The sequence below is a fragment of the Callionymus lyra genome, chromosome 17 (genome assembly GCF_982586985.1).
Source record: "Callionymus lyra chromosome 17, fCalLyr1.hap1.1, whole genome shotgun sequence".
NCBI classification, from domain to species: Eukaryota; Metazoa; Chordata; class Actinopteri; order Syngnathiformes; family Callionymidae; genus Callionymus; species Callionymus lyra.
Genome location: NC_141834.1, coordinates 16449746 through 16475135, shown reverse-complemented (window position 1 = coordinate 16475135; position 25390 = coordinate 16449746). Strand labels below are relative to the sequence as shown.

The 25390-nt window shown below is 37.2% G+C and overlaps 1 protein-coding gene across 1 annotated transcript in view; it reads left to right on the top strand.

Moving 5' to 3' along the window:
- The window catches only part of adamts16 (ADAM metallopeptidase with thrombospondin type 1 motif, 16), a 58220-nt gene extending 33141 nt beyond the window's left edge, over window positions 1-25079 (top strand). The window contains exons 12-24 of the mRNA XM_087813280.1: window positions 6830-6978; window positions 9263-9435; window positions 9493-9623; window positions 9691-9814; window positions 10849-11093; window positions 11160-11295; window positions 13618-13744; window positions 19909-20113; window positions 22168-22362; window positions 22436-22492; window positions 22551-22760; window positions 22826-22973; window positions 24232-25079. Of these exons, the coding sequence (XP_087669406.1) occupies window positions 6830-6978; window positions 9263-9435; window positions 9493-9623; window positions 9691-9814; window positions 10849-11093; window positions 11160-11295; window positions 13618-13744; window positions 19909-20113; window positions 22168-22362; window positions 22436-22492; window positions 22551-22760; window positions 22826-22973; window positions 24232-24347 (2016 nt within the window). The 3' untranslated portion in view covers window positions 24348-25079. The remainder of the gene's footprint in view (window positions 1-6829; window positions 6979-9262; window positions 9436-9492; window positions 9624-9690; window positions 9815-10848; window positions 11094-11159; window positions 11296-13617; window positions 13745-19908; window positions 20114-22167; window positions 22363-22435; window positions 22493-22550; window positions 22761-22825; window positions 22974-24231) is intronic.
- The last annotated feature ends 311 nt before the right edge of the window (window positions 25080-25390 follow it).

The window sequence follows — 25390 nt, the reverse complement described above, 5'->3', positions numbered from 1 at the left end:
CGACCGTCATGAGATTCCAGTTTTAGCATCAGTACTAAAGCGATCATAATAAGTCATTTTTAGCCTTTTTGATCCATTTTAATAACATTTTTAGAGATGAATAAACCCTTTATTTGTAATCTTTTCTTTGAATTTCCAGAAGGTCCAGCATATTAATTTAGAAACTTCCTTCTTTGAACAGAACGGTCCTGAATTCCATCAATAATTAAACTCTTAAAAAATACTAATAATATTTTTTTTAATTAAGATTTCCTTCCCATCATGCGGTTTTACATAAAACCACTGTACACATTCTAGCTTATACAAAGACACGGTCTCTTTAGGTTGACATCACTGACTTATATCCCCGTGTTGAGAAGGTCCCACCTAGCATTAGCATTTCGCATGTTATTTCAAACGGATCGTCATCAGTAAATTCAACTCTTGACACATTCTTGGCTAATACAAAGACACTGTCTCTTTAGGTGACATCAGTCAAACCCTACCAAGAGCATGTTCAATTTCCCCATGTTCTGCCTGTTTAGCATTAGCGCCTAGCATATTCATTCATAAACATCCCTTTTTTTTAAAACAAAATGTGCCTGAATTCCATTAATACATTTCACTGTCGACAGAAGAATATATTTAAGAAAAAAAAACATGATTCTTGCCCATCCTGCTGCTTTACATACATTCCTTTGTACATTTTTCACATTCTGGCTAATACAAAGACACTGTTTCTTTAGGAGAAACTCTTGCAGGAGGCCATTAGATATTATTTATTTGCTCTATGTGTTAGTTAGAAAGAGTCCTTTAGGCTTAAATGTATTTCATGGCAAACACTACTCATGCTAGCTTAGCTAGTCGATAGCAATGCTAGTTGTAATTAATTGGAATTTTCCAACCTGTAGCACTTGTTTTTACCTTGTACATTTTAAATATAAGAATCTCAACTCTTTAAATCTCTAATTAAATAAATAACATGTAGTTTTTAATATAGAAATAAGGATATTTTAAGGAAACACTGGGATGTCTTTAGCATTAGGATTGTACAAGCAGGCTAATCTGGGTCAAAAGAGGTCAAACAGCGTGATTTAATGTACACACAGTGACATAACTAACTCTTAACAGACCGAAACCAACCAGCAGTTCAATTAGGTCGACCCAACATTCCTTCGGGACAACAGAGAATCAAACTGAAACAATCGTGCCTGAAGACAGATGCTACACAAATGCCTCCTTTTTTTTTATAGTGTGTTACTTTTATAGCTGATACTTCCCCCCAAACGTTTTGGCCAAAACCGTCGCTAAAGTAACTTCCAAGTGCATTTTCTTTAACTGCCGTCCCAGAGCGACCACTTGAAGGCAACATGAGCAGCCTGGAAGTGATGGAGGTTCATTTGAGTCGATGAACTCTTCCGTTATGATGATATTCCAGGTTCTTTTTTTCACCATTCGAATCTCCACAGGGAACCTGTTTTGATTTGTTTGTTTCTGAAATTGGACAAAAAAAAAAACCCACACAGGCCTTTTGGGTAATTTGCCAAGCATTGTGTGCTGCTTTTTTTTGTTTTGTTCCCCCGATTTTATGTAAGACGTTTCTCTCGAGCCTCATTGAGATTTTCTTGCCGACATATTGAAGGTTTAATCTCGCCCTTGCCCTCCGAAAGCACAATTACTTGAAGGCAAACAATGACCGGCTCGCAGAGGAATTCATGGCACGGGTCTGCAGGACACAGGGTTAATCAGCTGCTCCAGCTTTAAGACAAAAACCACAGCTTTATTTGAGAGTCTGCGTTTCCACAGTGAGAACGAGAACAGCTGTGCATGTGCCCCATTATCAACACTGATTCATCAGGGAGTTAAACTCCATGTGTGCACTTTTTGGGGGCTTTTTTTTTTTTTTTTCAAACAATTCCAAGGCAATAGAAGCCTTGTTGAAAATATCTGATGTCATCCTGACATGCACAAATCCACTTCAATGGTTGTGCCAGGAAACAGATCATGACATAATGTTGCTTTAAGTGAGTTCTAGATTTCACCAAAAAAAAAAGTCATCTCGTGTTGCATTTAAGATGAAACCTTTTTCTCATTTATATCTGGAAATTGGATTTTTTTTGGTGTTACTATGATCTATGGCATAGGTGTCAAATCAAGCATGATGGGTGGGGGGGCAAATCCAGCCCACCAAGTCTTTTAATGTGGTCCGCATGTAGTGGAATGACGTAGTGGACGTCCAATAGACACTGTCTTTAATAAATCGAATCCAAAAAGGTAAGTCGCAAACCAAAAATCAAGTTCTCGGAGCAAACAGCCAAACCCGAGTTGTGTCTAAAATCATCTCAATTCTTAGTATGTGAAACATAGTGCTCCATGTACACTAAATTGTCACTAAAACGCCCACAAAACTGAGTATGGATCGATGGACGCTTTCTACCCTAAACAGAGAAGCTGTATGCTGAAAATTAGCAATTGATAGTTCAGTTAGAGACCGAAAAGGGCATTCTGATAAGGTAAGGTAAGGTAGAACTTTATTGATCCCTCAGGAGATAAACCTCATTTGGCCCCTGGCTTGTTGTGTTAAGACGTTTGGTCTTTGCTTGATAGAGTTTGACAGCTATGATCTACAAGAACCCAGAAAGAGTCAGAAAACCTCCACTTAAACTAAATGTAAAATTCATAAAATGAATCACTATTGGATTAAAAAAGGGAAATTTCCACTTTCATTCATTCCCTCATTTTCTACCGCTTTATGCCGCGGGGAGACTGGAACCTATCCCAGTATCATAGGGCGAGAGGCAGGGGACACCCTGGAAAAAAAAAGAAAAGAGGAAAAGCAATTTTTTTCAAGATATTTTAATTATGGAAGACACAAAATTAATTTTATTCTCGTAACCCAATTGTTATTGTAGATCGAATAATCTTTACCATGCCAAAAAAAACTATGCAGTTAATTCAAGACATGAAACCATTTTTCTGCATTATGTTGTTTTATTCAACATTTAGATTCTAATCTTTAAATTGTACGAAGGCTGGTGTTACAGAACACCATTATCAGCTAGCCTAGCTAGCATGAACACAATTCTGCTTGAAAGTTACGCTTAAGGTAAAGCTAAGCAATCAGATCAAAGGTAGTGGTTTGAGACCTTGGCTCCTTTCAAGGATTTGACTAGTGTCATCTTTGGTCTGTGACGTCGCCTAAAGATTCTTATTGCACAGGCATAGTCATAACTCGTGATCCTTTTATAAGAAAGTATTCTTTTTATGTATAATAGCATCGTTTAAATAATACAAGTGTAAAAAGTTTGGTTAAAAAAATGATTTCTGGGTTGGGGAACCAGACGTAGTTATACCCAAGAACGTATTGTGCCCGTAGAACAGAGAGACTCGACAACACAAAATTAGGTTTTAACAATTCCTAGTTAAACAAAGAAGAAGAACTAAGGGCGTCACCAGAGCCGAGAGAAACGCACAAACAAAACCTGTAACAGATAAAACATATAAAAAATAAAACACCCGGATAGGAAATAAAGCGCAGACCAAGATAAACGTAGCGGTCAACACAAGCGCGCAAAAATGTAAAACATTAGAAAAGAAAACCTAAAGTGCGCGAGGAACGAAAACACACCCTATGAGTTTAAGGACCAGGAATTAAAATAGTAAACGAAGGCGTAAACTTTACAAGCAGAGAAGATGATCAGACACTTCTTGTTCTTATTTTATGACGGTTGGCAAACAACGTAAAGGTGCATTACTGCCACCTACTGGTATGGAGTGTAGATTGGAATTACATTTAGTAACTTGTTCTTATAACTTAATACAATTTCTATAACCTCTTAATTCTTTTTTTTTAAGACTTTTAAATTCAAATTCATCTTAAACTTCCACAAATTATTCTTTTATTCGATGTAGCTGTTTGTGGTTTGTCACAATTTCCTGATCTGTGCTTCTTCTTTTTAGAAAAGTGTTCTGTTCAAATCTGTGTCCAATTCTCGACCTTGATACTATTGTTTCTTCCATTCGAGTTCTTGTCCAATTTGTTTTTTTTTTAATTCTGTACAGTCATCTACTAGTCCTTTCTTCTTCCCAACATTCTTGCTAAATTTCCTTGATTATTTTCTTTTTCTTTTTGTTCGATGATGTCAATGTTACATTTTTTATTGTTGCTTCTTTATCAAACACACAATGCTGGAACTGTGAGGCTTATAAGCAGGTGATTTCTAGATAAGTTCCAGGTCTGTGTCTGTCACGACAAAATGTTTTATAGAGGAACGGTAGGAACAAACAAAGCATAAATAAACAACAACAAAAAACATTTTTTGAAAGAAAATGTTTGGTGCTAATTCTATGTTACTTCTCGGACATGGAATGTTAGCAAAAATAACCAAAAAAAAGTTTAAATCATAAAGAATTTTTGACTGAAGAGCTCATGAAATAGACAAAACGCAGCAGTAGACTAACATCCTAAGTGATAAAAGCTGATGGTTCCTCTAATAGTTCTGTCCAGGAATGGTCTGTCCACCCGACATGTCGTTCTTACAAGCAAACCCCAGATGACGCTACATCTGTACGACATTTGCACGGAGCTGCCACAAACATGCTAGTTGAAAGAAAGTTTACAGACGGATAAAAATACCGATAATGGGTCAATTAAACACTTTTTGTGTGAGTCACAAAGAGACCAAAAACACTTGCAGAACAACACAATTTAGGATCCTTGAATTTCATCTCGTTGCAAATAGACCAATCAAACACAATCGATCCAAACTTCCAAACTGGACGTTTGTTCAAAGAGGTTTGATTTCAGCAGCAGACGTTTGGAAATGCAACTTATTAAGTGAACATTAAATTAGACTTGAATTGACGGTCAAGACCACGAAAGATGACGGTGGATGAATAAATAGTGGAAAAGTAAATTATTTGTAGTTTGTAGACGTCCAAGAGTAGTTATATTTATGAGTAACTGATCCAGTTGGCCGTCCTGAACCGTACATCTGCTGCACTCTCTATGCCAGAGTTGTCTTTTGTTCTCGGATGCACAGGATCTATGTGTTGCTATAAAGTACAATTTGACCTTTGATGCTTTTATAATATTTTATTCCGCTTTTTTTTTCCCCCATCGTGCAAGCAGGATTGTAAAGCACTTTCTATGACACTTTACTCACATGACGACCCATAGTTTTGGTGTTGTGTTACAATTAATTTAAGATATTAGAATATTCTGCTGTTAAAAGATAAAATAATAAAAATATTAGTAATAACCTAATAAAATGATCTGAAGAATTGCTTTTAAATCTCACCTAAAATGTATGATTTTCTCCTTCATTTAAATGTGTAATTGTGGCAAAAACGAAAGATTAATATATAACATTAAGTGTGTTATTATTAGGTGATTGATTGTATTTAACTAACTTTTCGTTATGTATTATCTCCCGTATGTGAGGTCTGGGAATGAGGCGAACCCAAATGTGGAGTGGAATCATCTGAGTTTAATCACATTTATTCAGAGAACCACTAAAACCAACTAAATGAGAGCTCCGTGAAGAATTTTCCAAAACCGTCAGTGTCCAAATCTCAGTCCAAGATAACGCAAAGTGCACCACAAATTGGGCAGAGAACAAACTAAGAAAGACTGAAAAACAAAGAAAATAAAAAACACGCTAATAAAAACAACGAAAAGCAGGCACTAGGCGAACTAAGAATGACAAAAAGAACAAATCCAGAAAGGCAAACAGGAGAATACAGACGTGACATACCATGTAGCGAGGAATTTAATCTGGCGCCTGTTGCTGGGAAAGGGGTGGATAGATTGATTGCTGAAGAGCTGCAGGTGTTGTAGCAACAGGCGTGGAGGTTCTGAACAAAACTAAAATAAGTAGGACAAACAGGAAGTGCGTCAAAATAAATCATAAGACATGTCAATATATTTGATAGTACTCCCAAGTGTTGCCTGCACAGTTGAATATTTTCAGTCTTTTATTTTAATAAAATGTGTTATATTTGAGGTACAGAAGTTTCAAAAAGCAAGAAAAAAAACAAAGTGCAAATAAAAAGTACAAAGTGCAAAGAGATGACGAAGTGCAAATATAAAGAGCATAGATCAAAGGAAACAACACAAAGACAGAGGATGACTGAAGGATTTCGACCTCCTGTGTGATTTAGTTTGGCAAACAATCATTGGAAAATACAAATAAAACATCAGGTTTATAAAAAGTGCTGTAAGTTAACGCATCAATAAAACAAGTACTCTATGTTACCTGACCAATCAAAGTCCACTTTAGGGTTTGACTGACCATTATTTTCACACCAACAACTGAAGCATAAGAAAACCAACACACAAAAAAAAAATAATAATAGTAATAATAATATAAAAGATTTAAAAGAAAGGTAAACTGATAAAAGAAACAATACAATACAGAATTAATCACATTTTTTCAATATGAAGGTTAACATAAGTTTCATTTTAATCCGACGTCAGGAAGCCAGAGATATTATTTGAATTCCCCGGTCAGCCGTGAGATGAGCCTTTCAGCATTCGTGTTCTACATGAGATTTACTACATTTTCAGGACGATGACAACTCAACGTAAAGAGCAGCAGAAACTATTTTTCACAGATAGATTGTAGCCGGAGCAGGACTTAGACCTTTCTTGACAGCAGTTAAACCTCAAAGCCATATTTTACGGACGCCTCCTATGCTTTGACAGACAGTCATCGTAAAGAAGATCGAGGGTCGGCTCTGTTGGAACGTCTGCATGTTTCTGACGTTTTTATGACGCCAATGTTTTTTTGCATTCTTCTTGCCTGCGTCTCAATGTTTGCCTCTTTTCTCTTACGTCCGCCGACTTTAGTGGTGTCGCAGGGGCCAGTGCGTGAAACAAGGCGACGAGGGCCCGAGGCCTCAGAACGGTCACTGGTCGGAGTGGTCGTCCTGGTCCACGTGCTCGAGGAGCTGCGAGAGCGGGGTCACGTATCGTGACCGACAGTGTAATAACCCCAGGTAGAAACTCTTTTTTTATTATCAAAATGATTAATTAATTGTAAAAAGACCCTTAGTTAAAGACAAATGCTGATATATTAACCATCACCAAGGATGTTATTTGATGTGTAAGCAAATCTATTTAAAAAAAAAAAAAAAAAATTCAAAATATTTTGATTTTTGACGAAGAAAAATATCTATTTTGATGTTATTCCAGAGTTTGATAGATGCGTCATTAGCTTGTTTCGCCTTGATGGTCAACCAAACATTTTTCTGTCTTGTTCTTTGATGAAAAAAGATTTATTTTGTTGGTGAAAATCTGTTTACTATGAAGCTTTTAAATGGAAATAATGATGCTTTCAAGTGCTGCCGTCACCTAAGGATTATGAACATATAAAAATAGAAACTTTTTTTATATTTATTTCACCGCATTTTACTTTTACTGATTTATTATTATTTCTTAAATATATCAATTTTTATTTAATTAATTTTCAACATTCAAAACGATTTAAAAAGCATTTTCTAATTTATTTTTTTTAAAGCCCTTTTTTTGTTTCACTGACTTGTTTTTTTTCTTCTTGGATCATTTCCACTGTGGTCTTTTGTGGTGAAGAAAGAGCTGAGCTAAAACACGTTTAAAATACATAATAATTATTCTTAAAAGTACACGTATTCAATTTTTAAAAATATATTATTACTATTTTCATTCAATTTTTCTATTCCAATTAAGTTATACTATTAATCTTTAATATTTTCAGAATAATTACTTTTTTTCAATTTCACATTTTAGCGTTTTCTTAAAGTTAATTTTAGTCCCTTGATATTTGAAATTAAAGGTATTTTTTTCTCTGCAAAAGTAGTTCCAGTTTCACAGAATCCCAGGTCTACCCTATTGTCCCTTCATCACTTATCTGTTGCTTTCTCATCAGTCACTCAGGATTATTTTCCTTCCCGGACGGTCCGTGTGGTCTGTTACCAAACACCTTTTTTATCATGTCCCCGCAAGAATTTGACCAGTGGTGGTTTATGTCATGGCGAGTGACAGGGGGAGACAGGGGGGTGAGGGGAAGTGGCTGAGCATGGGGGTTGAACTTTTACAAGACCACTGCCAGTTACACTTTGCTTTTTCTACCTTTAGAAATATAAAACAAACTAATGAAGCATGTTTTTAATGGAGATAAATAAAGATAAATACGTTTAAATAGGGTGGAAAATGTCACCTGTGAAATTCCATTTTAAATATAGAATTGAACTGTTAATGTTTCTAGATGTGGTTGAAAGTCACCATATCCACCTTCGTTAGCCGTTGTAAAAATTACTTAAATTACAAATCTTAAATTATGTCATTTAAAACACTCCTTTTAACAGATGTTATCCTTTCAAATATATTTCTACTCGTAGGTGACAGCATGGGTCCTTTAACCCTTTTGTTATCTCAGGGTCAAAGTGACCCGAAGGCCCCAAAAAGAAATACTTGTAACAGTTGTTTATTTCTTTCTCTATATTTATTATCTATACATAGGTTAACTTTATTAATCACTCTAGAGATCTCGTCCAGGAAATTGGGTGAAAAAAATAAAAGCACGAGTAATGAATGAGTCCCTGAGTCTATTAGTGTTGCAATATATTTTTTATATTATCTATGTATTTTTGTTCAACATAACTTTATCATGTGATATAATATAATACTATCACTCCACCACTGCATATGTATTTCTGGACAAAAAGGATACAAAAAACACATTTATATTTTGGCCTTTGGGTCACCTTGTGTGTAGCAATACTTTGTACCATAAAACAGGTAAAGGTAGATTTCAGAGCCTCACTTTGTTTGTCTTTTTTTTTTTATGTACCCTAATAATTTATGTTGTCTGTAATATAGATATTCAATATTTATTCCAAAATAAAGTCATAGTAGTGATTCACAGCTCTCGGGACCACCTCATACACACTATTTACTCACAATTTAGCCCCAAATAATTGACATTTATTGCATTTTAAAGACACTTTTTCACAATGTTCTCGTTCTAACTATTCACATATTGATGGGAGTAGGCTGCGACGCAGCACACCCGCTCACCATAAGTTTACCACTTTACCATCTGAGTTATGTTGTCTGATACTGACAGAATTGTCAGGCAGTCAAAGTATATTACTATGGGAAAAAGTAATTTTATTATTTAAAATTACATTTTATTTATTTTCTTAGTGTTTTGGAAGACGTTTAAGCAGCAGCCATGTTTAAAAAGTACAGTTATGAGGACAAAATCTGAGTCTAAACTCCAACAATGTGTCGTCCGTGCAGACCTACGTACGGTGGAAAATACTGCGAAGGATCGTCCAGGTCGTACAAACTGTGCAACACCGACAGTTGTCCGTCCAACAGCATCGACTACCGAGCTCAGCAGTGCGCCGAGTACAACAGCAAACAGTTCCGAGGCTGGCACTACACCTGGAGGCCGTACACGCGGGTGGACGGTGAGACAAGTCGTCAAGTCATTAAAAATCAAATCTAACTTCTTCATTTCATTCCAGATCAAGATGTGTGTAAACTCTACTGTTTCGCCGAAGGCTACGATTTCTTCTTCGCCCTCGCCAGCAAAGTCAAAGACGGGACTCTTTGCTCGCAGGACAGTTCCAACGTCTGCGTCGACGGCCTTTGTGAGGTGAGAAGGTTTCGGTGGGTCGTGCTTGGAGATAGAATCGGGGAATCAATGATGTCATGATTCACAGAGAGTCGGGTGCGACCGAGTGTTGGGTTCTACGGCCGTGCCGGACGCGTGTGGAGTGTGTAAGGGCGACAACTCCACCTGCAAAAACTACAAGGGACAATACACCAAACAGCATTACACCAACCGTAGGTGCAATTCTCTTCGCCATTCAGCAATGTGTTTTGTGTTTCCTGGGTATGTACTTCAGACGAGGACGATGACTTATTCAAAAGGGACACATTATGAACTGGGAATGTTGGTACCAATATGAATAAGAATCCTACATTTTGATGAAAATTAAAAGTAGGACTTAAACATTTTAAAATGCATATTCAATTATACCGTATATATTTTAACATTTTAATATTTTAATATTTTAACTCTTTATTTTTCTATATTTCTAAATTTTTATATTTCTATTTTTTTTTTATTATTATTTCATGTTTGTATACGTTTATATTTAAATTTTTTATATATTTCCTTCTTTTTTATATATATACTGTATATATATATTTTTTATAATTTTATATTTTTGTATTTTTAATATTTTCTTTATTATATTTTAATGCTCAATTTATATTAATAAATGTAAAAACAAAACACTATATTAAATTTTTCCTTTTTTGTAATTTTATTTGGGTGGAATCATTTGGGAAGATATGGGGAGGAAAATGGTTAAGTTACGTAATAAAGATATTTTTATCTTAATTTATATGTATTAATACGAAAAAACACATTTTTATTAAAATTATAAATAAAAACTAAGGGAGTTTTTCGGAGGAAAATGGTATAACATAATAAAGGAGATTTTTATTTAAGTTAAAATACCTACATTTTTTAAAAAGGCTTCTTCAACTACTTAATTATAAATATTTTCTATCTCAATTTATTTAAATTGAAAATAATATTTACACAAAAGACACTATACCACATTTTTATGTTTTGAGATTATTTTAATAAGGGATATACATTGTTTAAAGGACATACTACTTCGATTTAATGAACAGATACATTGGGAAAGAAAATAAAAGGGGAATTATATCCTAAAAGAATATACATTCTCAATTGACTTCAAGTTGAGGGAAAATATTTTCTCAGGTTGATCAGTTTAACAGTTTCAAAAACAAAATAAATAGAACATAGAAGCCGATAAATCCTTCATTTTTACATTTTCCTTCAGAGTATTACGGGGTGGTGACGATCCCGGCCGGGGCTCGCAGCATCCGCGTCCTGGAAATCAACACCTCCAACTCCTACCTGGCGCTGAGAGACGCCCAGAAACGCTACCACCTGAACGGGCAGTGGACCGTGGACTGGCCGGGGAGACACGTCATCGCCGGCGCCGTCTTCGAATACAAGCGACCGTACAACCGACCGGAGAGCCTCGTGGCGGCAGGACCCACCAACGAGACCCTGGTCGTGGAGGTCAGAGGCTTCTTTTCCCCGCTCGTCGTCGGACAAATCCCTCATCATCAAACCCGTCTCTTGTAGATCCTCTTACAAGGTCCGAACCCCGGCGTGCACTGGGAGTACACCATGAGGAAGACGGATGAGCGGAAGCATCAGGTCAAGCACAACTACACGTGGGCCATCGTACGGGCCAAGTGTTCGGCGACATGCGCTGGAGGTACTTGTTTTTTAAAACTCATGACGAAAAGCCTTTAATCTTTTCCCCCGAAAATCAAGTGTTTGTAGATCAATGAGGAGGCTCGGGCGTGGCTGGCTTTCAACTGCATGTTAAGGTCAGGGTACTGTCATTAGTGAAGGAGACATTAGCGGCTCCTGGTTTGAGGATCCTTCAACCTCTTAATGTTCCTGAAGAAAAAAAAAAGGTGTTTTAACAAGTCGTAAAGGTGTGTCCACCGACGCTTAAGTCACACTTGTGTCTCTCTTACTATTATGATGGGGAACAAAGCCCCCAGTGTCAGGTTCCATAAGAAACTGACCCTTAAGGTTAAGGTTTCCCACCAGGGTGGGTTTTGATCCGCCCCAAAACCAACCCACCCTTTTTTTTCAACCCCCTGATTGTAGTTGATAATGAGTAAGGGTTGTTTATTAAAGAGAGTGACCAGTAAAAGGCTGACCTCTCTTAAGGGTCAAAATATAAGGAAGGATCAGGTTTAATCTTCAAATTCCAAGCAAGAATCTTGAGATTCGATACGTATCATTGTACATGGGCTACGGTACAATATATCGTGATACTGTAGTAACGACGATATATTTGTAGTATTGTCGAGTACTTGACTCTGGGGTGTAGAATTTACAGAAACTCATGACTCTTGACGAGGTCGTAACTGCTTTAATTTGTATAGAAACATCTAAAACACTCCTTTTAACATATTAATCATTTCAAATATATTTCTACTCGTAGGTGACAGCATGAGTCCTTTAACCCTTGTGTTAGCTCAGGGTCAAAGTGACCCAAATAAATGCTTGTAACAGTTATTTCTTTCTTTCTCTATATTTATTATCTATAAATAGATTAACTTTATGAATCCCTCTAGAGATCGCCAGATCGTGAAATTGGGTGAAAAATTATTAGTACGAGGAATGAATGAGTCCCTGAGTCTATTAGTGTTGCAATATATTTTTTATATTATCTTTATATTTTTGTTCAACATAACTATATCATGTGATGTAATATAAAAGTATAACTTAGTTATATATATATATATATACACATATTTTTTAAACAGTATGTTATCCATGGTGGAAATTGTATTTATGCAAGTTAAAGTTTTTTTCAAGGTGGTGCCTTTTTTATTATAATTGTTATATTTGTAGGCCAGTCCCAGAAAATAACGCTAACATTGAACCGGTCCGCAGTGCAAATAAGGTTAGGGACCGTCAGTACACGACCCGGGAACGTAGTACTGTGTAATATTGTCAGTTAACAATCTGGAAAATCATCAACGACACATTTGTATGCATGTTTTTTTTGTATTGAAAAACAACAATTTTATTCATACAGCTAACAATGTATCGTCTCATTGAGTCTTAAAACATCGACTTTATAAAAGATAAATAGGAAAAGAAATGGAGTCTTTCTGCATTTACTGTAAACATCAGGACATTTCTTGCGTTGAAACATGACACAATTAGCCTGTGATAAACTTGGAGCTTCCAAACGAAGCCACTGTTTTGAAGGACAATGGACACAAACAAACAACTGTGGAGCTTTTTTCCTCTAATCTTAAACGCACATGCTGGCCAACAAAAACTTTCCCTGGAACGTCTTAATAGTTATCTTGATTTTAACCAGTAGATTGTATAGACATGATTAATTATTTTCCTCTTATCTTTCAAAAAATTGATGCTTTGAGACTCGAAGAGACACTATGTCACCGGATGTATAAATAAAGTTATGTATTTTGAATGCAATGCACATGCGGAATCGCTGTTTTCCCAGATCGTGTTCCACGTTATATTTTTGTTCGAATTTAGTTGCCGTAAAAACAAGGAGGTTTTCGGAATATGTCACTGCGCATGCGTTCCCCGGATCGCGGAGATTTCCCGGATTGTGTACCGACTGGGTACACTAAAGAAATCCGCTTTAAAAGCTGCTTGAGTCAACTGTATCCTCTCGTCCTGAGTCATGGCTGGGATCTCATTGTTCATTAACTTGCTGAGGCAGAAGACGTAATGACTGCCACACAAAAATGTGAATAATTGCATGTTATACACACTTTTATTGAAGTATAACTTATAGAATAACTATGATAAAATAAATAAATATATAAAAATAAATATAACATCATTTAAAAACCGAAACACAACATATTTTTGAAGAAATAAAAAATAAAAACAAGGCTGGTGAATATCGATAAAGTACCTTAAAAAAAATTGCAATATTAAAGTGTATCACTATTTTCTTACGCCGCCATTTCTCACAAAAGTTCTCACTTGCATGAAGGCCTTCAATCTAATCCAGGATGTGTTGTGTCTCCAGGTCAGATGACCACCAAGTCTGCGTGCTACAAGGACATGAGAGTTCAAGTGAACACGTCGCACTGCAATCCAAGATCCAAACCCGCCACCGGAATGATGCCTTGTAACACACAACCCTGTCCCGCCAGGTCAGTGGGTCTTCTTTCTCTTCGCCTCCACCTAGAAGGATGTGTTTTTCATAGGTTCGTCTGTGGAACGAGGAACAGAAAAGCAGGTTTTTGGTGAAGTTCCATCTAAATTTTGGAAGGTTTTAATGGATTTTCAATTCAATTGAAAGGCTTGTAATTACTCTCACCCTTTAGCAAACCTTGGTTCAGGACCATAAAACTCGGAAAACTTGACTAAAAAAAGCATTGGAAAGATTTCTAGATAGGATTGTAAGAATTCAAGATACGGCAGCAACGGGAATCCGGTATTCCTGATTTGACTGATGTATTTTGGGTTATCATAGTACTTTTCTATTTGTTTTAACGTCTCAGCCAATAATGGGTCGAGAGCTTTTTCTCCATCACGTTGGGAGGTTGAACAGGTCGTGGTTACGAAATTATGGACTAAACATTGTGGTTTCTTGGTGATCTTCTCAGTATGTCAATGCTAGCTTCAGTTTCACTCAAATTTTACACACTTTCATGCATTTCCTGGCTAAAAAAACGCTGTATTTGTTACCCAATAATCTGGAAAACCTTGAGCAAACTTCATATTTTTGCAGGAAAATATCAGTTAAGATATATTTTTGTTAACCCTTGTCTCGTACAGGAAGTGGCAAAGCTTAATTTTTCTCATAAAAATACCTTTGATTTTACCAAAATCTCCATTTTAATGATATTTTGCCGAGTAAACAGATGTTCACCGCCTTGGCTTGCCAAAAAAAAAATCAGCTAATGTCAAATCAGTGAATGACTAATCGAAGGCAAAGGATCATGGGATGGAAAAAGTCAAGAACGAACATCTCCAACTGGGGACTCGCGTGTCGACATTAATTCCCCAAAACATGCCGACCTTGTTAGCGCTTCTCTGGACAGTTTCATGATTGGAGTCAGTTTTGACTTCAAAGAAAAATGTTGGTGATGCTAAGCTAGCCTGATTTGATTCCAAACAATAACAGTAATTTGGATTGATGAGGATCAGATTGTGTTTTTGCTCGACACGAACACATGCAGAAGTCGTCGTCCCATAATAAACAACTTTTATTTTAGTCACTTGTGTAAAAGTTTTCCAAAGATAGTCCAGATAAGTGATCCGTTTTTGGGTGCTTTTAAGAATGACACCCAATTATTCATGCATCCATCCCTTCTGAGATGATCCACGGAACGACAGTGGAAGTTGTCGTCCCCACTTCTCATCCCTCCTTCCGTCTCTTGTCCAAGTTGAAGACCCCCACGCCCATCAAAGGACACGATCATTACTCTCACGAGGGTGTGTAGCATCATAGGGTCGACGCCTCACACACACAATGCTACGCCGGGGCCGTAAGAACTGTCAGAGTCCACTTACTTCAGATGTTCAGGGCTCGGCTGTAAAAAAAACAAACCCTAATGGCCTCCCCGCGCCCTTTGATGTGACGTCTTCCTTTCTGCTTGACCTTTGAATGGAAGCCGCGACTACCGCACGATGAACCCTGACACGCAGAACAAGTGACGACGACTGGCTTTATTTGCGAGCCAAGAGTTACCGCAGGAGCGATCACGACGCAATCTACGCTGTTTTTGTCGTTTCTGGTAGCATTAGAGGTGATCTTTGATGTGCTAATGAACTCGGGTGTTTGTCACACATCATCACATGTGGGTTAATTGATTTATGGGTCCAAGAGAAGTGCCTGGAAAGTAGTTTACGAGCGCTGTAACGACCTGCAGCTGGTTTACATTTGGTGATACCTGGGTCTTATCGGACCACTTCACGGATTTGAGGGTCTAAAGAAGAGAGGGAAAAAAACGTTTACTGGGAATACGCTCAAACCCTGGTAGTACTAGAGGTAATTACTCAGTTCAGAGCCATTCGATTATTGAATGATTGAAGTTAACCTTTCAAATCTTGAAACAGTAGAAACAAAAACACGCAATTAAACATTAAGAACTGAAACCATTGCAACGCTTTCCAAAATCTTTCTTTTATCGCTTAATTATCTTACATTGGTTTCATATGGACTCGTCACCTTTTTTTGTTCACTTTACTAGTTTTTTTTAAATAATAATAATAATAATAATGCATGTTATTTCAAGCCACCGTTTCTAGACACTAAAGGTCACAGTCCAGATACATTTTAAACACATAAACATGACATTTTTTTTTTAACATCTGTCATTATTTGCTATATGTCTGTCTTTTTTGTATATTTTTCGATTATTATTATAAGAGTAAAATGATAGATTTTATGACATGATATGTGGATAAATATCTCGTTTTTGTTGGTAAAATTATATATAGATATAAAAAAGACAGAAAGCTTTGCTGACCCGGGATAAAACCCACACACCCAAAATGTAAAAATAAGAAGTAGCTAGCCTGCAGCACAAAGAAAACACAACCTACAGCACAAAATGTAAACTATGAAGGATAAACTACAGCCATGGAATATCAAAATCACACTAATAGAATATAATAGGAAGCAGTTTTTTTTAGAATTGCAGTTCTCCACCAGCATAAAAACAAGGATGAACTGACACCACGGACTGGAACCGAGAGGCCGAAATAGTAGCTGCAGGGGCGACGATTAGTCCCAGCCAGGTGTCATTGTGAGAGAGTAGAAACAAAAGTCAACAAAATAAAAGCACATCCAAACAGGATCGACTACTATGTCAATATTTTAGAAAAAATTGCTTTAGTTTTGCAATAAAAACACTCAAGACTATAACTTGTAGACTTAAAAATACATGAATCAATAAAATAAAAAAAGAATATTCCAAATTAGATATTAATATTCTGGTGTATTGAGTGACGTGAAGTGTTTATTGAGTTTGAATAAGCACTTCCCGCCGGGTCTCTCAGGGTTCGTGAGGTCCTCTAGTGCTTAAACAGCTGAACCCAAAATATGTGCTGGACTTGCCAAAGCATGCTTTCTAGGCTAGACACCCCGGCTGTGGTCACCCGCCCCGAATCGGCAACTATTCCGAGGCTGCAAAGTCATTTTATTTTGAAGTCGCTGCAGCCATAAACAGAACCGACATCACATGTCATAGTGGACACGACAACATCACCCGACTATAAACACGGGCCGCAGGTTATTTAATGCCCCTGCTGGGAGTCCAGGCAGCATCACTTACACCGCGGGGGTCGCGACACCGTCTGCAGGATATCTAACCGTCGGTACGCAACCGTCTCTCAGCTCTTCTCGCAAAGTTGAAATGACATCATCTATTCTGATATAGTGATACATCAGAGATGATGGCGCCAGAGGAGGCAGACTCCGTGGTGTTGAAATGGAAGCCTGCGTTATGAAGTCAAACCGTGAATGTGAATGAATCATGGTTGACGGTGGATATGATCTCTGGCATCTGAAGTATGTTACGATTTCCCTATGAATCGGTCCAGTTATTATTGAACTTGTCAACGGATGCTCATGCAAAGCTGCTTTTGACCTCACAGCACGATGCTCTTTTTCTTTAAAATACATCTTAATTTGGAATTAAAATCGAGTTATTTTTGATTAAATACATATATTATCTCATATATTAACTCTTTAGTATATATATATATATATATATATATATATATATTATGTGTGTGTTTTCCTAATTTTAATTCTAATAGTAATTAGTTTAGTGTTTACATACTTGTTTATATCTATACATTCATTATTGAATTTGTGATTCTCACATCAATTTACCCAACACATGATGCAATTGTTCTTGAAAATAGTTTTTAAGTTTGAATTTACATCCAATTATTTTTTATTTAAATACATATATTATCACAATTTCCTTTTCTTTGTTTGCAATTTAAAAAAGATGTCTGTTTTCTAAGAGCTAAGTAAAACAGGAATTTTGAAAACAATCCAGGATTTGTGATTTCTTAGTCTTCAACTTGTTTTAAATCTTATGGTGCTTTTATATCCCTTAGTTTTATGTTTATTATTTGAGGTTGGCATATAAGCAGGAAGCTAATAAAAAAAATCAAACGTGAAACAAATGCAACACATCCAGGTAAATCCAGAAAATTAAGCGACAATGAAAATATTGCGGCCTGTGGGCCATTTGCGGCCAATAGCTTGATATTCTTCGGCCCTTCCATTCATTGTCTACATTTATATGAGTGCGGGCGGAGCAGGGGTTAAAGATTCAAGATCATCACAATAATGTTAAATATGTTTCATTATAAAGATAAGATTGGGAGATTTATAAAATTAAATCACACATAAAGTAAACAACATTCACAATGAAATCACAAAAGAATCCCTAAAATAAATTAAATTCATGTTTTTGTCCAGTTTTTTTTCACGTTTTAACCCCAAACAGTATCTTTTGCATCGTTCTGTTAGCTTATCCGTGTTAGCTATCATTTCGTCTTAATGTCGTTCCAAGAGTATTTGTTTAATCAATTTACATATATCTGTAGTTTATATACAACTGTATAAAGTTTTATCATTTACAACTTTACAATTCTAAAAGTAGTAGAGAGAATATTAGCGCCTTTTTTAGCTGTTTTTTTTTTCAAAATAACAAAATATTTTATTAGAAATGAATTTAATTTAATGTGGAGTTTTTGATTATGTGATTAGTGACATGTTATTATTGACACGTTTACCGAGTGGCGTCCAGGAATACTCCTCGTTTCTGCCGAGTCAACATTCCCAACAACTGATGAAGATGAAGTTTACACTGTTAACGTATACAAGCCAGGATTTTGCTGACAGCAACATCTCAGGGGTTTGTTTGGTGGGACGTCTTCAGAGGGGGGGGGGGGGGGGTGGCCAGATCTCGCTGGAATGCCGGAGAGGAAGACAAAGTGCGTGATGACGGATTGATGCTCCTGCACACTTTGGTTCTCGGGTTGTTTGGGATTGTGGCGGCAGCTCTGAGGAAGACGAGAAATGGGAGGTGAAAGGATTAGCTGGATAACACACACTGAGTGTTGACAAGTGCAGATTCTCACTGAATCTTGTAACATTTGATCAAGTTGAGACTTCTTTCAGACTCAGCTTACATACTTTAAAAGTCTTAAAAGGCATTTAATTCATGAATGTAAAACAATAATGCTTTAAATGTCTATCAAATTTTCAAAAGTCTTTAAAATTTGAACACATTCATTAATGTATTAATTCTCTACTGCTTATTCCCTTAAGAGGGCCCAGGAGTGCAACACCAAACACGAGACAAAATACTTTAAAAAGTTCCACATGGGGGCGCTAAGCGAAATCATAGTGATTTAATCCAAATTCCAATGTTCAATATATCCAAAACAAAAGAGCAGTAATCCTGAGCAAGGTGCTAGTGAGACGCACAAACCACTCAAGAGGGAATGAACGACAAGAGTCAATTATCAAAGTGTATAAAATCACAAATCCAGAAGGCCATACACAAACGAAAAAAACGAGGGAGAGTCAATGTCATACCAGGCGGAACTGTGTGACGAGCTGACGCCTGACCCCGGTTAATCCAGTGTGTACAAAGGCTTGATGATTGCAGTTTCCAAGACTGACTGTAACATGCTGGAAAACAAGGAGAGCAACAGGAAATGACTTGTTAAACAAAGTGTATCATGTCTGAACGCAGTACCAGGCAACGTGTATGAACTCAGGTGAACTTTCTACAGGAAATTGTATTTCATTTTATGTTTTAAATTTTCCTGTACCAGAGAAGGCTTATAAAAATCCCTTTGCAATTGGTGGTGTTTTTTATACTTATTTTTATTTTGTTCGAGTTGGTCTTTGAATTTCAAATGTCTTGAGTTTTCTGTCAGTGATCTCAAACTGTTTGGTGGTTTTAGCGGAAAGTCGGAAAGAAAAAGATCAGGCTGGTTTGAGTTTCAGTTCATTAGAGTTGTCATGACTTGCTCAAGAGCCCGTCAGCATTGCATGGTCGTAGCCAACCTGAAGGCAGTGTGTCAGTGTGTCAGCTGTGCGTCGGTGATTTATGGAGATGATTTGTAAAACACATTTCTGCGTTATTGTTTCAGCCGCGCACCTAATTCCTTTTGTCACATCTATAAATAATGGAAGGAGATGTTGGTGAAGATTGAGTTTCTTCTCTCCAGCTGATGATCGCGCCGTCGGTCGTGGATTCCCGCTCGCTGACACGCTCTCCAAAATAAAGAGTGTGCGATTGTTGACTCAGCAGGATCTGTTGTGTTGTTCCAGCTGGTCCACGGGGAGCTGGGGGGGCTGCAGCCGGAGCTGTGGAGGAGGGGAGCAGACGCGGCAGGTCCAGTGCGTCCAGAGGACCGGTCCGACCCAGACGGACAACCTGTCGGACCCTCGCTGTCCTCAGCCCGTCCCGGCCCGGAGGCAGAGCTGCAACTTGCACAGCTGTCCCGCGGTCTGGACCCCCGGGCCCTGGTCTCAGGTAGACACTTGTCAAAGTCCTCTTCGACTCAAGACCCAGAAGACTCTCGCTTGCTGCTTAATCCGTACACGGGGATTATCTCACGGGGTTCAGATTACCCGATGGTGCTAATTCTATTCGTATCGTCTAGAAAAAAAAACCATTAACGAAACACGTCATCTTGGAGAGAAAATTACGAACTTAAGTCACACATTCCCATTAATATTTATTTACTTGTTCTGACAAGACAAAATCACAAATCCAGAAAGCCATACACAAACGAAAAAACGAGGGAGAGTCAATGTCGTACCAGGCGGAACTGTGTGACGAGCTGACGCCTGTACCTCGGTAATCCAGCGTGTACAAAGGCTTGATGCAAACAGCAAACATCAAGATCCAAATAGCAGTTCCAGCCAGTCACCGTCAGAGGCTGTAAAGCAACAGAAAATGACTTGATGTAAAAAAAAAAATGGATAATGTCTGAAGGCAGTACCAGGCAACAGGTATCTGGTCTCAGGTAGACACTTGTCAAAGTGATCTTCAATTTAAGACCCAGAAGACTCTCACTTAATCCGTACACAGGGATTATCTCACAGGGTTCAGATTACCCGATGGTGCTAATTCTTTTCGTATTGTCTAGAAAAAAAAGCCATTAACGAAATACGTCATCTTGGAAAGAAAATGATCAACCTAAGTCACACGTTACCATTAATATTTATTTATTTTTATTGACAACACACAATACTAAATACACACAAACCACTCAAGAGGGAATCAATGAGAAAAGTAAATTATCAAAGTGTCTAAAATCACAAATCCAGAAAGCCATACACAAACGAAATAACTAGGGAGAGTCAATGTCGTACCAGGCGGAACTGTGTGACGAGCTGACGCCTGTACCTCGGTAATCCAGCGTGTACAAAGGTTTGATGCAAACAGCAACCATCAAGATCCAAATAGCAGTTCCAGCCAGTCACCGTCAGATGCTGTAAAGCAATAGAAAATGACTTGATGTAAAAAAAAAAAAATGGATAATGTCTGAAGGCAGTACCAGGCAACAGGTATCTGGTCTCAGGTAGACACTTGTCAAAGTGATCTTCAATTTAAGACCCAGAAGACTCTCACTTAATCCGTACACAGGGATTATCTCACAGGGTTCAGATTACCCGATGGTGCTTATTCTTTTCGTATCGTCTAGAAAAAAAAGCCATTAACGAAACACGTCATCTTGGAAAGAAAATGATCAACCTAAGTCACACGTTACCATTAATATTTATTTATTTGTATTGACAACACACAATACTAAATACGCACAAACCACTCAAGAGGGAATCAATGAGAAAATTCCATTATCAAAGTGTCTAAAATCACAAATCCAGAAGACAAACGAAAAAAAACGAGGGAGAGTCAATGTCGTACAAGGCGGAACTGTGTGACGAGCTGACGCCTGTACCTCGGTAATCCAGCGTGTACAAAGGTTTGATGCAAATAACAACCATCAAGATCCAACTAGCAGAAACAAGGAAAGCAACAGGAAATGACTTGATGTAAAAAAAATGGATCATGTCTGAAGGCAGTACCAGACAAGAGGTATCTGGTCTTAGGTAGACACTTGTCAAAGTGATCTTCAACTCAAGACCCAGAAGGCCCCAAAATCCTGCTAAATCCGTACACAGGGATTATCTCACGGGGTTCAGATTACCCGATGGTGCTAATTCTTCACACATTCCCATTGATATTTATTTATTTGTTTTGACCCAGATTAATTTTTTCGGTGGGCAATTAATATTCCTTTGTAAGGGACCATCAAGCAAAAAAATAAAGTAGCCTTTATATAATGAGAAAACAAAAATAAATCTAATAAAATAAATCTAAATATGATAAAAAACTATAATTTTATTGGATTTATATAAACAGATATCTCGACAAAGAATGAAAAAACAACCAGACTTTGTGGTAAATAAAGTGGTTTTAAATAGTTGGTCCACTTCTCTGATTGAGTTTGATCCTTCTGGTATAAATTACAATTTTAAAATATGTAATACTTTGTATTTTCCACATCCTTGTTCCTTCAGTGTTCCAGGAAATGTGGCAACGGCTTCAGGAAAAGGACCGTCTTGTGCATGAGGAACAACCCGGGCGTCCAGCCACAGACGCTTCAGGACAACCTGTGCGCCGGCCTGCAGAGACCCTCGGCTCAGGAGTCCTGCTTCGTCAAGCGCTGCGAGAAACAGCGCAAGGTCCAGTGGTTCATCTCCACCTGGCACGAGGTAACTCTCCTGGACCAGGACGGAAGACCAAACTTCTCTTGTGTTTCACCAAAAATAACATCTTCTTCTCCAGTGTTCGGTCACCTGTGGTCGTGGTCACCAGGCTCGCTTCATCAAGTGTGCGGAGAAGGTTAGTGTTTCTCCTCCAGGTGTTTCCGAAAAGGCTCTAAAAAACTTTCTGGATGCAGGACACGGCTGGGAAATACAGGGAACTCGCCGCGAAAAAATGCCACCACGTGCCAAAGCCTATCGTGGATCTCCAGAGGACCTGCATCCTCGCCGAGTGCCCGGCAAGAACCACTCCGCCCGTCCAACGCTGGAGCACACATCACCGCACGCACCCGCCTCAGCAGCCGCCGCAGCTGCGACCGGATTGGTTCTCGTCTGCTTGGTCACAGGTATTCAATAAAAACACACACCTTTTCTTCTTGAATTAAGTGTTGAGTTCATCTTGTGTTTGCAGTGCTCGGTCACGTGTGGCGGTGGAGTCCAGGGCAGGAACGTCCAGTGTCTGTTCCGTGGAAGTCCTGTGTCCGGATGTGCTCTTCACCTGAAGCCGTCGGTGTCTCAGGCCTGCAACACAAACTTCTGCCCACAACCTGAGAAAAAAGGTGATTTTTCAGGATCATTTACTATCAAAATGTGTTGATACACTTATATATAACAAATCTATATCAATATAACAGCAACTTTCAGTTCAATTCGGTGTGTATAAATAATACAAGACAAGACAAAGATTTTTATTTATTTACAATTGACGTGCAATTTCTCAAAACGTTTGTTCATTTTTATATTGCAATTACATCTCTGGCCGCTAGATGGCAGTCATTACAGCCTCCGTATCGTTTGCCAATTTATTGTGGCCCCAAAAACTCTCATGACACGACGGAAGGTGGAATTTTAACACTTGACATTGAAACATAGTTTTTTTTTATTGAATTCTTTTTTTTAAGCATTTAATTTTTGGTTTGTCATTCTTTATTGTTATAATAAAATTAACTAATAATCATTATATATAATATATCATATTTATATATTATTTATAATAATGATATAATATTATTAATATAATAATATTATAATAATCAAATATCAAAATTCAGTTTTGTTTATGCATATAGTTTAAAATTGTAACTCAATCAATCGTAAAAAAAAAAGTTTTTTCAATCCATACCCTTTAAAATTCAATATAAAAATGTTTGTATAAAAGTACCGACTGACAATATCAAAAGGGTACAGATCTACTAAATCCTACTTTCAGCCAGTGATGGTGAAATAAAAATAAATATTAAATTAAAAAAGAAAAATAAATTACTGTATTGGAATGGCAAACTCTATTACAATTTTTTTTTAATGTATTTATTTAAAAAAATAATTGTAATCTGTGAAAAAGGTATTTTCAATATTCAAAATATTTAATTAAATTATTTAAAAAATTGCAATAATTTAACAACTAATTATATAAAAAAATAAAAATCTAAGCCTAATTTTTTTTATATTCACTGACATTCTTCCATATTATTGCTCTAAACATTGATATAAATACAAACACATGAGTCAATAAAAAAAATACATTTTAGGTTAATATAGAAACAATAAAAGAGGATAAATCGTCATAAATTTGCACTATTCAACTAATATTCAAATGAATCCAACTTTTAATTTTATTTATGATATATTTATATAATCGTCTTTTTTCCAAAGTCATTTTTCCTTTTATCACTGTTGTTTCACTTCTAACAATGAAAAAAACAACGAAAAAAACCCCCACTTCAATTAAAAAATTGAAGCTGCTGCGATAAAAAGCTAAATTGTCGTTCCATCCTTCTATGAATGTGTACATATGACATGTTCTCATGTCCCTCACAGACCTGATATGCAAGGACTTCTTCACCTGGTGTTACCTGGTGCCCCAACACGGAGTCTGCAACCACAAATTCTACGGCAAGCAGTGCTGCCAGTCCTGCTCCAACTCCAACCTCTGACCCCTTCGATCACAAGGCCAGGTTGTCACAGACAAGACGCGAAAGCTTGAAAAGCGATGGACGAAACTTGAGGAAGTGCAGAAGTGATGCCGGACATCTGGATGCAAGGACTCGTGAACGCAAATAGAGAAAAACGATGACCTGAGAACGAAAAAAAAAAAACTGATTACAGCGAAAACCTGAAACAGAGCAGTTGTGTTTATTGTGTACGTTATCAGTTTGTAACCAGGACTCCCGACAGTCGACCCACAGGCCAACGATGACGGAAGAGAACGCGTGACGCTCACTCATATGTCAGCGGAAAACATGGGATTCCTTCGTGGGAAATAAAAAAAAAAAAAGGGAGATATTGAAGAAAGAACACTTGAAGAAAAACAGAGAAACTCACGGTCCTCCGATAGCTGGATGATTAGAAGATACTGAGAACTCTGGTGGTGCTACAACTCAATAATGTGACACGACTCCATGTGTACAGTGTGTTTATTTATTGGCTTAACAAATACAGCGATGCTGGAAGACTGTATTGGTGAGCGCTGTTCATCTATAACTCCTCTGTACCGTCATGTGATGAAACGCACCTTTTTATAATCAACAAAAAAAATGCTCCACAAAAGTACGACACACTTAGGTTCCGACAACACTCGAGGTGATTTCTTAAGAAGTATTTATATTTGTTTCAAATGTTTGAACTGGATAACTCAATCAAGAAGTTGTAGTTGCTAATAAGGGAAACAGTACACGAGGAATATTTCTTTGATCGTTTAAAAAAAACAAAAAAAACTGCAATAAAAATGTATTTTTAAGTGGTTTGTTGTTACTTTTACTGGAATAAGTCTTCTCTGGTACAGGTAAGTAAGTAAGTAAGTAATTTGTATTTATAGAACGCTTTTCCAGACCAGGGTCACAAAGCGCTTAAACCATCAAAACAATACTCAATAAAATATATACTTTAAAGGTCAAGATAACATAGAGAAACAACACAGGAGTCCCACAAAGTTAAAGAAAAGCACAAATAAAAGTGTCTTAAGATGTTTCTTGAAGGA